At 40.3% G+C, this 15,193-nt stretch overlaps 2 protein-coding genes across 3 annotated transcripts in view; one reads left to right on the top strand and one right to left on the bottom strand.

The window, feature by feature from the left end:
• Window positions 1–544, top strand: part of DPEP1 (dipeptidase 1) — a 43,867-nt gene extending 43,323 nt beyond the window's left edge. For both annotated transcript variants that reach the window (XM_051974757.1, XM_051974756.1), the window contains one exon: window positions 44–544. In XM_051974757.1, coding sequence (XP_051830717.1) covers window positions 44–331 — 288 coding nt within the window. In that variant the 3' untranslated portion in view covers window positions 332–544. The remainder of the gene's footprint in view (window positions 1–43) is intronic.
• Window positions 545–3,048: 2,504 nt separating this feature from the next.
• The window catches only part of CHMP1A (charged multivesicular body protein 1A), a 19,233-nt gene continuing 7,088 nt past the window's right edge, over window positions 3,049–15,193 (bottom strand). Inside the window, exons 3-7 of the mRNA XM_051974759.1 lie at window positions 10,981–11,058; window positions 10,080–10,226; window positions 9,424–9,552; window positions 6,857–7,044; window positions 3,049–5,882 (exon numbers count right to left, since the gene is read on the bottom strand). Of these exons, the coding sequence (XP_051830719.1) occupies window positions 5,861–5,882; window positions 6,857–7,044; window positions 9,424–9,552; window positions 10,080–10,226; window positions 10,981–11,058 (564 nt within the window). The 3' untranslated portion in view covers window positions 3,049–5,860. The remainder of the gene's footprint in view (window positions 5,883–6,856; window positions 7,045–9,423; window positions 9,553–10,079; window positions 10,227–10,980; window positions 11,059–15,193) is intronic.

Raw genomic sequence — 15,193 nt, 5'->3', positions numbered from 1 at the left:
GGATTCTCTTTCCCCACCATCTTTCATTCCAATTTTTCTTCAGGTAAGTGACCACAGTGCCCTGCCTAATGAGAAGCGCATCACATATACTGAGCTGGAAGGTAATTGCAAGACCTCTTTTGGCTTTCCGGACCACAGCCACCAGCACCTGCCTGGAGCCTTACCTGCCTTCTCACTTTTCTACTTTCCCTCTGGCTGCTATGATCCTGTTCAGCCCACTGCCAGCCTCGATTCACAGACTGTCAGCAGGAACCAAGATAACTGCAGGGCTGGATCTAGCCCAAGACCTCAAAGAGGGGCCAAATCCATCTTCAAACCAAGTATCTCCTGATTTGTCTGTTTTCTGAAAGGAGAATGGTTCCATTTGTGATTAAGGCATCAACATGCTCCTTCCCCAGATCCTTCAAATATACCAAAGGGAAGAATCTAACCTATGAGAAACATTTGGCGAATCTGATCCAGGTCTAGAAACACATACACATACACACACACAGATGAGCAAAAAAGGAAAATTCAATAAAAGTTGCAGTTATTGCCATTGAAAGCATGCACTTTTCTTCCTAACACCACCATTGCTAAACTGCAGGATAAAGCATTATCTGTCTCCACAAAGCAACACCAGACCAAAGGTCTGGAGATATATCTAATAGTGTTGCTTTCTTTGACCAGGTGGCCCCAATCAAGTGATTTCATCTCCCCTCGTAAATTATAAAGTATTATATACAACCTTTAGGATTTGTCAAGGATAAGGGAGATATTAACATCATCTTATGCGCTCAAAAAAATCCTTTTCAGTCTCAAACCAACCTCTAAAAAATAACTAGCAGCAAACTGCTCTGACTCTGAAAATCTTTGCTCATTAGCATTTGGTAATCACTTTTCTAGGCTGGGAAATATTCAAGCCCTTGACTGCCACTAAACCAGGTGTAGGACTTTGGACAACTTTCCCTCTCTCATTTATCTATAAAATGAAGGGGTTGGGCTCTAAGATTTCTTCCAGCACTGACATTTTAGGCTCCTAGAATGCTTTTGAAAGGGAAGCCAAGGAAAGGATGAGCACAAGGCTAATGTGAAAGTTGATGGTAAGATCATCTTCAAACTGGTGCACAAGTTAATAACTTAAACCTGGGAAGGCAGCTATAGATTCAAAGTCAGTATAAAGAACTTTTCAAGAACTTCACTCTGGAAAGAGCAATAGGGATAGCTAACTTTTGAATCAAGGGGTTAGTTCTTCATCCCTACTCAAACTGTTTATCAATTCCATTAAAAGTGGGATGCTGTATAATCTATGTAGAACAGGACAAATTTAACAAAGGCATGTAAGTAACTGACCACTCAATGAGAGAAAAGCAACTTTTTAGGGTAGCAGTTGTTACTGACATTTAGTCACTGAAACAAGGGATTATATTCCCATTTTAGGTTGGCTCCAATGTAATAAAAAATGCATTATGAGCCCAGTGAAAGGCTTTGAGGCTTTAGGAAAAAATACAACAGAAGACCTTGGATCAGCTTTCAAGTCCTGGCCTAGTCTCACTTTGCCTCAGTTTATGCAGTGGAGTCCTAGAGCAGCCTGATCCTCACTGGCTGTTGATTCCATCTTCCGAGACTGTATCTAATATTCTCTGCAGCTTAAGGCTAATGGGTTTACATCTTAGAATTGAGAAACTGTCAAAATTCTGCCTCCTTCAGCCCTCCTCCCCCTAGGAAACCTCATTCTTCTCAGGAGTACATTTCAGATTATGCATTGCCTGGACAGCTAAGGTCAATGTTAAAAGGGCAGCAATATGGTTATCATGGTTTTTTTGTTTTGTTTTGTTTCATGCAGTTCTATCTATGGGGCCTTTATCCCACCTGACTTGGGATGGTCTGAGTCATTTCCTAATCACAGAAGACTAGCTTTGTAGGAAAATGGCACCCTCTTGTGGGGCACAAAGTAATTGCAGCTGACTTGGCATTCTAAGAATAGTGGTGTCCAAGCTAGGAAGCTCTTCGGAGTGGTTACACTTAAATAGACATCAAAAGAATTTCACTTACTTTTTAGTAGACAACTTCCAGGCCTACTGATGATTTCAGTGGAATCTGGAAGTGCTTCCTTATGTCCTTTTCAGAGCCCTCCCACTCCCCTTTTTGCCCATGTCCTCATTTATCCCCCCTACTCCCAACTAGACCAGCCCCTTCATTTTGCAGCAAAATGAAGCCCACAAGTTGAAATCATTTGTCCAGGATTCACAGGTAATAAGGGCCTTTGTCAGGACACTCAAACTCATGTTCTTCAACTCTAAATCCAATGCTTTTTCCATTACATTTGCTATCAGGAAATGTGGAAAACTAATCATCTCCAGGCCTTAATACAGCCAGGCTATCACTTAAATAAAAGGAGAAAGGGAAATGCTACTTGGCTGAAGTCTGGAAAAATCCCGATTTGCATATAAAAGAAGAAAAAGGGATCCATGGTAATTTACCAATATTACCGCCATAAAGTCCGCAATCCTTTTTGGGAAGTGCTACTATAACCCATCATGGCAAAGTGAGCAGAACACTTGCCTAGAGGTCAGCTTACCTGGAGTCAAGATTTAACCTGCTTTAATCTTGGACAAATTCATTCAACTGTCCTGGGCCTCAGTCCCTCTTATGTAAAATGAGCTTGGTTTAGGTGGCCCCTATGGTTCCTTGTGCTTTATGTCTGTAATCCTGGTGCTTCTCCATATGTAAAAAGAAGTGCAGCAAAATGGAATTTAAAGTCTTTTTCGATTCTGCTCTTCTCCAATATTCTTATATCTGAGAAACCAAGGAAGACCTGTTACACAAGAACTCCCAGGAGTTAGATGGGCATGGTCCGAGGCAGAAAGGGTTGCCAAGATTGTAACCAGGACCAGTAGAGGACACACACATAGACGTGACCCATTCAAAACAGAAAATCTGTCAGCTGCTAAAGGGAATTAGTAAGGGATTGGACAACTGGACTGACGCTCAATCTCTTACCCTGCATCCTCTTGCTTCCCCAGCCATACATTTCTCCCCGGAGCTCCCCAAACCAACAAGTTGAGATTTCAGGGATAAGAACTTGTTTACTTAAAATGACACTGTAGGAAATTAAGAGTATTGATTGTTTTAAGGCAAATTAGCCTGTTCCTTTGATGAACATAAGAACCCCACCACATCCTCCAGTGCTGGGCCTCTCTGGGCACCAGGCTTATCACCTGGTTCAGTGGTGACAAACCCAGAAGGCCTCTGATCGTATAGGCCTAAAACAAGGTACAGTTCAATAACATTGCGGGTTCCTCCATGCTTCTGAGACCGCCCTTTTAACAATTACAATTCTCTCCTCATGATGCTTTCAGTTACATTCTTGAAGGCTGGGGAGTCTGTGGAAGTGTTTCCAAAAGTGAGCATCCATCCTGGGTAAATCACTGAGCTCCTAACTCTACATCCACGATCCAAGCCAATGGTGGGAAAAGCAGGGCACCACCACCTTAGAAACAAGCCTGAAATCTCTCTAGATTACACTAACTGGTACACACCCCCACCCAAGAGAGAAAAGGTTCTTGGGCCTCTCTCTCACTAAAGGCTTTGATCCAACATCCAAGTTCCAAGCTTCGAAGGAAATCCTTAAGGGGGCCTTTTTATTACATTGAATCCAGATGTTCCCAAGGCCACAAGGATCAAAAGTAAAGATTTTCAAACATATCTATACACAACTCATAAAAAATATATACAATTCCCTTACTATGCAGCACGGACAATTTGGAACCTACCTATGGGTATCCTTGATGAAGACTACACAGGAGAAAGCTGGCCATGTATAGGCACAAGGTGACATTTCCAAGTACCAATCTTACTGAGTATGTGTGTTGGGGTGGGGATGCTAAAAAGATTTACTTCAAACAGCCTGCTCCTTCCACACTGACAAGAAACAAAAAAGTCAAAAAAACTCTGAAGCTTCAAGAAAATGGAGTATCAGCAGAAGGAAAACTACTCTGAGCTCACTTTTTTCTGCAGGACTGCAAAGAGCTATTTGGGCAGGGGAAGAAGAGGGGAAAATAATAAAACCAAGCACACTATTAAACTTTTTTGCTTTTCTTCCAATGGTTCAGAGCTGCAGATAGTCCCTAAAGTTTTATCATTGATTGACATCTGTGGAATAATGTCCAAATCCACCTTCACAAGCCCAGTGTCCCAAGTAGAGTCCCTTCACAAGACAAACAACAGATGTGAGCAGATGGGGCTTGGAGGAACTGCCAATGGGGAGTGGGAGGGAAGAAAGAATAAGAATCCCATTTCTAATAAATGGAAGAAGGAAAAAATAAACAAAATGGCACAAACAACAAGAAGGTATTTTGAACCTTCTATAGATAAATAGCAATGTTCTCCTGAGGCGCCCAGTCTGAGGGAATATTAACACTCCCTCATCCCTCAGGTCATGAGCTTTCCTTGGTTTGTTGAGGAGGAAAGGAGCCATATAAACATACATTATCATTAGCTACCGATCCTATGGCAGAGATTCGAATTATGAATCAATTTTAATAACCCAATTTTTGGTAAGAGTTGAAATGTAAACCACAACACTTCTCTCTAAAAACCTAAGAAGGGATTTTAAAAATGATTATAAATACCCACTGCAGTATCTTCAGGGACTATAGCAGGACTCCCTAGGCAAGTGTCACCCAGGAAAGGTAAGGCTTATATGCAGTGTGTCCCAAAAATCCTACTGCCATTCTAAGCCTTAATAGCCAGTTGTAGGATTCCAATTGGGGAAGGAAGCTATTAAAATAGGCTGCTCTAAGCTCAAGAGTTCACAACAACACTAAGACTTCTGGGATACCTTGTCTATTAGGGACTACCATTTTTCATGTGTCTCCTCCAACCTGCCCCCAAGAACAGACCCAGTTCCTAAGAGCACAGAAATCAGCTGTTCTCCCTCGTACTGTTCACTGAAGGAATACATCCGATGGAACAGCTGAACAAGTAAGTGAGAGATTTTGAACGAAGTCTGGTCTGGGTCAGGGAGACTACACCTTTAACAATGGGAGGAAGAGAGTTCCTTCCTAAAAGACCACTCTCTGGGAGGAAAATTTTTAAGGGGTCACTTGATCTGCACAAAGCCAAACTCACCAATATGACCAATTAGAATCACCGGGGGGACAGGAATCACTGAGGCCCACCCAGCAGTCAACTCAGTCACAAGAACCAGGAATCCCTTTCTGTACCCAGTCAGTGCCCAAGGAGGTTGGGGGCTTCTGCCACACACCCACTGTAGAGTCCATTTCTTAGTTAGATATTTGCAAAACGAAAATCTGTCGGTGCATGTAGCCTTGGCCAAAGATGCCCTGCTCTTTCTGGAAGGGGCTGATTCAACTTTATATGGGATAGGACCCAGACATGCAATATATTGGAAATGAAGCAATACCAAAGAGTCTAATTACCTAAAGCCCCTAAAATAACCAAGTAGTGTTGCATTAAAATCAAGTCAGTCTTCCTTCAAGTGTACAGAAAAGATATTCCTCTGAAGATGTCAGAATCCAGACAGCATGGCCCAACCTCCACCAAGAGCCCAGTCGACAACACCAAAACCCAAATGATGCACTGGGTCTGTCAATGCTTCGGCAGCGGTCCACTGGCACGGAAACAAGGTACGTATGGATGGCAAGAGCTCACTCCCCACACCGAGATCTGCACCCAGAGAAAAGGGTAAATCCCAACACCATCACAGACTGGCAGGGCAAAGGGCAACAGTGGAGGGAGGAGTTGGCTGCTTCTCTTTGCAGAGGCTGTGGAAGAGTGGGGGGTGGAGCTTTCCTCCCGCTCCCTTTCCAGGACGTGATCAGTGCAGGGAAAGCAGTCCATCAGGCTGAGATACAGTTTAATTCCGCAAGGCTGCCAACCTGGGGGAAAAGGAGGTGGTCACTGGCAGAATGAACTCTGGCAACTCCCAGCCTCTTGGGGAAAAAAGAAGGTTCCCCTTTATATCTAGGTGCATCAAATAAAATTTTCTTACAGCTAACACCTTAATTTCACAGGTCTTAAGATCATATAGGAAATATCTCATTAACCAGAGAACTGAATTGGAAAGCGATAACCAGGTAAGCTAGGAGCAGGGGATTATCTAAGGAAAAAAACAGAAGTCATAACTTTGCTGTCCCTTTGAAGCCAGATGTTTCATGTGTGCAGAAAGGAATGGCAAAAAGAAAAGGATCCAAGGTCAAGAACTGAGTTCTCAAAGGGTTACCATTCAGCTGTCACTCAGTTCAATAAATTCAGTATCATAGGGATCAAAGATAAACAGGTGTGATGTATTTACATATTAAGAAGTCTACTTTCCCTTGGTGATGAAGCCTTCTCCAATTACTCCAGCTTACCCCACCCCACTCTCTCTTTTCTATGCCATTCACAAAGAGATACCAAAGGATCTCAAGAATATTAAAGGATAAGAGCAGCTTGTATTTTCCCCAAATGGAACATGGCAAACAGTGGACACTTTTCAAATATGCCTCAGTTGGCTAGCACAGACTCAGTGGTCTGATAATGCTTGCTATTTCAGGTTCTAAACTTCCATCAATCTTCACCACAACGGTTAAAATGGCATATAGCCTTAGGGAAGCGTTCTGAGCCATTGGCATTAGGACCATACAAGTGGTCTCACCCAGCTTAGCCATAATCTTGAAACTGACAAGCAGTGACTTGACAACAGCATAGCTCTAGTGTCTCTTATCCAAAGGAATAACTAAAATGACCTCCCTCCAATTCAGAGTTAAAGAACTAGGACGAATATCCTAGATCTACTGGGTTAGGGAAATTGGGGGCAGAGGGCAAGGAAGGAATGTCTACTGAGCAAAGAGCTAGCGTGGGGAAAATGTACCTTCGAGATAGTTGGTCTTCCTGGCTCCTAACAGAGCTCTCTCCTACAGCAGAGGCCCCTTCAGGAAGCTGACTAAGTTGGTCCATGACCTCCAGGCCATTTTCCTCAGCAATCTGAACAATAAGGCTATCCACCTGTTCCTGAGGAGTAGTCAGTGTGGTAGCAGAGCTCATTGAATCCTCCATAACCTAAAGAAAGGGGGGAAAATCATCATTGCAGCAATAGGAAGAAAGAAGACTAGCAAAGACAAAAAGGATTCTATTGTACTTAACCTTAAAAATAATCAATTCAAACTTATTTTACATGGATAGCAACTAAAAAGAGAGATCACATTCCCTGCTCATTCCTTGGCCCCACTTAATTAATCTCTCAAATCTTCACCATGCCAGGCTCCAAGGAAGAGTTAAATCTTATGAAGAACATCTTTTTTACTTAGGTGCTCGCACCTATCTCCTCCCCTATGCCACAAGTTGTCATCTTTGCTAAATCACTGTCCATCATCTGCCCACTAAGTGTAGATATCCACTGAAGTTCTTTCCTAAGCCATTCTCTCGCTGCAATTGCTCTTTTAATTTCATTAGTTCCTATGGTGTAATATTCTCTTATTGGGGTTTTCTTGGGGTTCTCTGGGAGTAGCCTTCATTTCAGTTCAGTAATCACCTCACAAGTAGCCAGGAGTTAAAGTCCAAATCCTTTATTGTCTCTTTCCAAGTTTTGTCTCCTTTCCTGGGGCCCAGTTAGCTTTTTTAGAGGCCTCTTTCTCTCCTTAGTTCTGAGAGCTTAAGCTCCTGCCGCTAGTCCTTTGTCTTCTCTGCCTCTGCCAGCTTCTTGAGGTCCTCCTGAATGTGTCTTGATTTCTGTGGGGGAGGCAGGAGGACCAACACCACGGTCTCTGTCTTCCCTAGTTCTCCTGGCTGAGTTTGTCCCAGCTTATATGCTCTCTTATCAAAGGTGTGAATCTTGTAGAACTATAGTAAGTACTAAGTACATGTACTGAACTAGAGAACTGTTAAGCACCATGCTAAATAACCATTGTCTGTATCAATTCCATTGACTTAGCACTTTGTTTCAAGTTCTGGCCCATAACATTATGAGTTGAATTATTACCTTTAGGCAATAAGATGGCTCCCAAATCTAGATATCTAGCCCTAAATTTCAATTCCACCCATTGACAACTTAAACTCAATCTATCCAAATGAAGCCATCTTCCCTGCTACACCTGCCCCTCACTTCCACCTTATCTTTCTACTGAGGATACAATCATTCTTTATCACTCAGGCTGACACTCTACAAATTATTCTTGAGAATCCCCTCCCTCTCACTTCTAATCAATCAGCTGTAAGTCTTAGATTCTACTTCCATCATCATCTCTCATATCCAATTCTTTTTCTTATTTCATAGGATTTCTACCATGATTTAGACCCTTGTTATCCCTCACTTACTATATATAACAACTTCCCAACTGGGTATTCTGCTTCTCGTCTCTCCTCTCTCCTCTCTCCAATCTATCACTAAAATCATCTCACTAAGAACCAGATTCTGGACTCAATGAATTCCAGTTGCCTCCTAAACACTTAAAATGTACCAATTTTGACTCCTTCGCATCTTTCCAGACTTATCTTACATCCCTTTCCATCATACTCTATATTGTGGGCACACTGGACCACTGGTTATTCCCTGAGTTTGACATTCCATTTCCTGTCTTCATGCCTTTGAAAATTAATATAGAACAGCAAAGAGTCTGTAACTGCCTCCACTGGTCCTAGTCGGGGGACCTTGGAGGAGTGATTTAAGCTCTTTAGATCTTCCCTATTCTATAAAATGAGGCGGTCAGGCTAGATAGCTTCAAAAGACCTTTCTAGGACTAAAAGCGTAAGCCCAGAATGCACTCTTCCCACACTTCAGCCATCCCCAGTTTCTTTCAAGGTTCAGGCTTAAGGACCAGACTTTCCCTCCAAAGTCATGTACTCAATTACTGCTCTACACATGACATGACTCTCTACAGAACATACAATCCTCAGAAATGAGCCTAAGAGACACCTAATGACATCAGGCACTGCATACATAGTAAAACAAAGACTGTTGTGTGGATTAGCTGTTTGTCTTTGTTATAACGGATGGAAGTCAAGGCAGCTAGATGATACAGAGGTCCTAAAGTCAGAAGGACCCGAGTTCAAATCCTGCCTCAATCCTGCCACTTAACTCATGCAAGCTGTATTGCACTGGGCAAGTCACTTAACCCAGTTGCCTTGAATTAAATTTTAAAAAGTTAAGAGAAAAAAAAAGGTAGTCATTTCTAGTAGCTGCAGCTGAGGAGCAGTGAAAGACATGTGATGATCGGGTTCTACTGGAATATCATTGTACTACATTAATAAAACTTTTTAAAAAGGAGAATAAGCTCCTCAAGGCAGGTAACCCTGGTGCTTCATAAATGTTTCCTGACTCACTGTAGTTTGCTGCTGAATACTTCTATCACAATGCTAGCCTCTGTCCTCTCCTCTTTATATAGTGACCTTCCTTCACAAATACACATAGACATCATCTGAAATGTAGGACACATTACCTACCGATGTGTGAACATCCAGATTCTGAACCTGCTGTTCAAATTTATCCATTACAGCAGATACCTTCTGCAGGTCCATGGTATTGAGAGCTTTATCCAGGGCCTTGGTCACCTGAGCCATATTCTTAGTTACCTAAGAAAGGAAATGGGTAGACAGAGGAAGTCAGAGAAAGAAAAAGATTAAAGCCAAGAAAATGGGGAAAAATGATGGAGTTCTGAACTCACTAATACTTCACTGAATCAAAGAAAAGAACTGGGCCTTTCCTATCTTCATAATGCTCTAACTAGGCTAATTAGGGATAATATGGATCCTGGGACTTGGGGGAACATGAACATTTCTCTGAGCCCAGAAGAGGTCCAGCCTTAAAATTAGGACTGAAGGTGCATATATTTTGAAAATAAAAAGCTTTAATAAAAAAGAATTTTTAAAAATATTAAAAATATATTTTAAAAAATGAACTGAAGGTAATTAAGGACATGTCAATGAAGCAGAACATCCCATAGATCTTTTATATTCCCCCATAGTACTCAGAATAATGCCTTGTCCATAAGTAGTTTTATATATGAACAAATTAATACAAAGTCTGGAGCAAAAGGGAACTGATAATAACTAACATTGTATTAGCAGAACCCAGGAGAGAGGAAACAGCAGTCATTTACCCCCTTCATGGTTACAGCCGTCTGGACCTTGGAGGCCACTGCATCCACACGGGAAGACATTCGAAGCCAGTTCAAACCCTCATTCTTTTTACGAATTGCATTCTCAGCATAGACCCGAGCACACTCCACATTTTTCTGCTGAAGAGCCTGTAATGACAAACATTAAAGTTAACTGAAACCAACTGGTTAGATTTTTATTTTACAGAATTTTCTTCTAACTCCTTTCAATCATGCGATTTTTATTTTTCTTCCCAAATGTAATTTGCAAAAGAAGTCCACCCTCCCAAGGATCTAAGCTATAAACTAGACTAACCTTAATAATAGTTTAAAAGACTCTAGATTTATGAAGACTGCACCATGTAAAGTTCTTTGGAATGTATCCTCATTCCCTGGCTCTCCTCCCCTTCATAGACTCAAGCCTTCCAATATTACAAGACAGTAAAGTTAAGAGTGTCCCTCCTTCCCACAAATAATTCACATTCATATAGTCTTTTGAGGTTTACTCAGATTCATAATAAATCCTAACCAAGAAGGGGAAGGAATAGGAAGAGGGCAAAGAAAAAGAAGAAAGGGGATGATCATCAAATTGTTTAACATAGAATCCCTGTTTAAGTAAACACTTAATAAATGCAATATACAGATAGGCAGACAGGCAGGCAGGCAGACAGACAAATAGACAGGTAAAAAGATAAGATTCTTAAGGCTCTGACATGTCCAGCATGGATATTATCCACAGGATTTGTGATTAGACAGAGTATGTAAGAATGAGTGAGTGTGTGTGTGTGTGTGTGTGTGAGTGTGTGTGTGTGTGTGTGTGTGTGTGTGTGTGTGTGTGTGTGTGTATCACACATATTTTAACCATAGAATCACTGGATTAAACAGGGCTATCAAGTTACCTCACCTTCTTGACTTTGGCTTGCTCAGCCTTGGAGTCCTTCTCAGCCTTCTTGGCCAACTTCTCCAACTGTTTTGCTGTGAACTGAAGAAAAATTTTAAAAATATATTTAGCAGTAACTGGATAAACAGTACAGCAGAAGGCTTTCTCAGTTTATACTAAGTTTCCCTTCATTGCAGATTAAGAGTCCAAAGAAGCAATACCAGTTAGTTCTGGTCTTAAGGCCCTCTGTCTTGTTAGCTGCCTTAGGGTACCCTCGTTACTTAACATGTCAGTCACCACTGTGTGCTAGACATTTTAGAGGATGAGACCAGATGCCTGCAGGTGTGTGATTTTTCTTTCTATGGTGGTGACAGTCAGGTTTCCAGAAGCTGTGATGCCTGTATTTTCTTTTTCAAACAATTAGTCGCATCCTCTTCCAAGCTAAGTCACAGAAGAGATCTAAGAAAGTCTGACTAATATTCTTTTCTTAACTTGAAGAATTTGCATGACAGAAGCATGCAAGGTAACTAGAATTTCTGTTCAGTTCTGTGACATCAGAACAATAAAATAAACAGTTTTCTTAAATTTATTCTATCCATAAATTTTCAAAATTAGCTACTGTGGGAAGAAAAAATTATGTGAAACAATTCACACTCAAAACTTAAAAAAAAAACAAAACTATTTTCCATTTATTAAAAAAAAAAATGTGATGTTCAGGTTAGCTTTCTGGAGGACCTCGGGATTAGAGTTGATCTTAGTGCAGGAGACAGGACAGCCATCACGAGGCTGGTCAAAAGATGGAATTAATCATTTCCAGTCCTTCTCAGCCCTTATATACCTTAGTACAATTATATCATTACAGCATGCTGAAAATGTGTGAACTAGAGAACCATTACATCACCATACTAAGTACTAAATATATATGTGAACTAGAGAACCATCATCTCATCAATTCCATTGATGAGATACTTTTGGAACAACAATCCAGTTCAATGTATGTAAAAAGGTAGTAGTGAGCTTAGGAGAGGGCTAAACATATGAATCTAGGAATCATCTGTATAGAGATAGCTGAAGAGGTCACCAAGTAAATAAGTACAGGGAAGACCCAGCACAGGATCTGGGAGCATATCCAGTTAGGGAGCATGATAAAAATAATGATTCAGCAAAGAAAACTATGAGTTAATCAGATAGATAAGAAAACCAAGAGAAATAAATGTCCTGAAAACTCTGAGAAGATAGTAAATAGTAATAAGCTGCAGAAAGATCAGGAAGGATAAGGATTGAGAAAAACCATTAGATCTATCGATTAAGATGTCATTGGTAATTTTAGAGAAAAGTTTCAGTTGAGTGATGACGTCAAAATCCAAACTGCAGAGGAGTTTGGAAAGGCAAGAAGAGAAGAAGTAAAAGCAAAAAGGGGAGACAGTTTTTTTCAAGACATTTGACTGAGGAGAAACATAGGATGATCACTTTCAGGAAAGGTAGGGTACAATGGTGATTCTTAAGGATGAAAGAGAATGAGGTGTGTTTGTAGGCAGAAAGGAAGAATTTATTAGAAAGGGAAAAAAATGAAGAATATGAAACAAAGGATAGTTATCAGGGCAATCTGTTAGAGAAGACTAAAATATACTGCATATACAGGGTACACGTGGAGGTGCTGGCCCTGGCAAAGAGAGGGAGGACTACCTCTTCATCAGGGACAGGAGTCACAGAGGAGCTAATGAAGGATCATACCAAGGAACTGGATGATGAGAAGAAGAGTGGCAAATGGTCTCCATTTCTCAGTCAAGAATGAAGTGAGAAAAAGGCTAGGCCCCCTGGGAGGAAGTCAAGTAGAGCCACATGCTACCATCAGATGCCAAAAGAAATTCTAATAAAATTTAAGTGTTTGAGTCCTTGCTAACTAAAATTCAAAAGTTAAGTCACCACATAATATAAGACAAAACTGCCATGTATCCAACAAGCTACCTAAGATATTATTTTAACCTGTTTCTTATGGTTCTGTTGTCAGAAGAGAAAGAGATCAATCAGTCATCACTCTCCACTTGAGAGCTCTTCAAATGAAGAATATCATTAGAGAGCAAAGCCAAGATATAAAATAAAATAAAGGCCTGGACCCAGCTGAACTCAATAGTCTTCTCCAAACAAGTTTAATATAACACCTCAAATAAAATTTTGGAGTGACAGTTAACAAAAGGCCAAAAGGAGACATTTTTCCAGCCTAAAACAACTTAGGGGGTGTGCATGAAAGGAATGTAACACTTGGGTGGGTGTAGGCCCAAAGCTCAGCAGAAGCACCACCCATGAGTCCAGGAGGCAGCCACAACAGCCCCAGCAGCTTCCAGAGTTCTCAGCCCAAAGATGATCAGTGAGTAAGTCAGAAAGAGATTACAGGGAATCCTTTGCTGGAACTATGTGAAGATCGCGCTGCTGGCAACTCTATTGCCCATAAGCAGTTCTTGATTGTAGTTTCAGGTTGGAGAGGAGACCCAATACTTGCAGATGAAGGGGATATTTGTTAAATATCAGAACACAGACCAAGAGAGCAGCAACTAAACCTCTCCCAGGACACCACCATTTTGGACTTGCAGAACCCCAGAAATAGTTCTGAAATCTCCAACATGAAAAAGCCTAAAGTTAGTTAGTGCCACCCTATCCCTAGATGAATAAAGCCCAACTTTAACATATAGTTCAAAGTGAAGAAATAAGCTAGGAAAATGAGCAAACAACAAAAAAATAACCTGACCATAAAAAATTACTAAGGTGGCAGAGAAGACCAAGACATAAAAGAAAACAATGTGTGAAAACAACTATAAGCAACGACTCAAAGAAAAATGCTAATTGGATCCAAGGCCAGAAGTAATTCCTGGAAGAGTTAAAAAGAGTGGTACAAGAAAAATTGGGAAAAGACAATGACTTTCTTCCCTCTAATTCATTCTCTATCCAACTACTGAAATAATCTTCCTAAGTTGGGAAAAAAAATTTTATAGCAAGTGTTTCTAATAATGTTCTCATTTCTTAATACAGAGAACTGATTCAAATTTGTAAGAATGCAAATCATTCCCATATTGATAAATGGTCAAAGGATAGGAATAAGCAGTTTTCTGAAAAAAATCCAAACTATTTATAGTCATATAAAAAGATGCCCTAACATCTTGATGAGATGTTGATTAGAGAAAGGAAAATTAAAACAATTGTGAAGTACCACCTAATGCCTATCAGAAACAACAAAAGCTAAAGGGAATAAGGGAAAAATAGGTACTGTTAACTGTTGGTGAAATAGTGAACTGTACTACCATAACCAATCTAGAGACTATGAAATAATCTGGAACTATGCCCAAAGTACTATAAAACTTTTGTTCCAGCAATATGACTACTAGATCGATACCTCAAAAAGATCCAAAAAAAAAAAAAAAAAAAAAAAAAACAGAAAGAAAGAAAAAGGAAAAGGAAAAGAAAGGGGGGGATAAAAGACCTATATGGGAAAAATATTTATAACAGCTCTTTTTGTGATTGTAAATTGTGGTAGAAATTGAGGGGATAGTCATCAATTAGAGAATGGCTGAATGAAGCTTGACTATGTAGTACTATTGCACTTTAAGAAATGACAAGAAAGGCTGGTTTCAGAAAAATGTGGCAAGATCTGATGAAAAGTGAAGAACTGGCAGATGATTGTGAGTAGTAACAGCAATATTGTAATGATGATCAACTGTGAAAAACTTGATTGTACTATTCAATAAAATAATCCAAGACACATTCAAAAGACCCCTGATGAAAAAATGCTTTTCACCTGGAAAGAAGAAACTAATGAACTGAATGTAAACTGAAATGCAATTTTCTTGCTGTTTTGTAATATGGCAAATATGGCATGATTTCACATGTATAACTGAAATCATTGTTTGCCTTCTCAGTGGGAGAGAGGCGTGAGTGGAAGGAAGAGAATTTGGAAAACTCAAAAATTTAAAAACACTAAGAATAAATAATTGTGGCAGGTAAATGCAATAAAGGTAAACTGGGACACATTTTCTGAGCACAAGTATAAGCAGTTTATTGCCATGATAGATATAACTGTTAACAAAGCAGGTCAGACTGGCTACTTCAGTAAGACCAGTGACTCCAATGAGAAAAGGAAGAGGGAATTTCTCTTTACTGACATGCAGGATAGGAAGGGGTCTGGGAGTTAGGGAACATTATGGTTGGCTATACAGAGGAAAATGGGTTGGTATTAGGTGTGACT

The sequence above is a fragment of the Antechinus flavipes genome, chromosome 2 (genome assembly GCF_016432865.1).
Source record: "Antechinus flavipes isolate AdamAnt ecotype Samford, QLD, Australia chromosome 2, AdamAnt_v2, whole genome shotgun sequence".
NCBI classification, from domain to species: Eukaryota; Metazoa; Chordata; class Mammalia; order Dasyuromorphia; family Dasyuridae; genus Antechinus; species Antechinus flavipes.
This window is presented reverse-complemented; position numbering and strand designations above follow the sequence as displayed.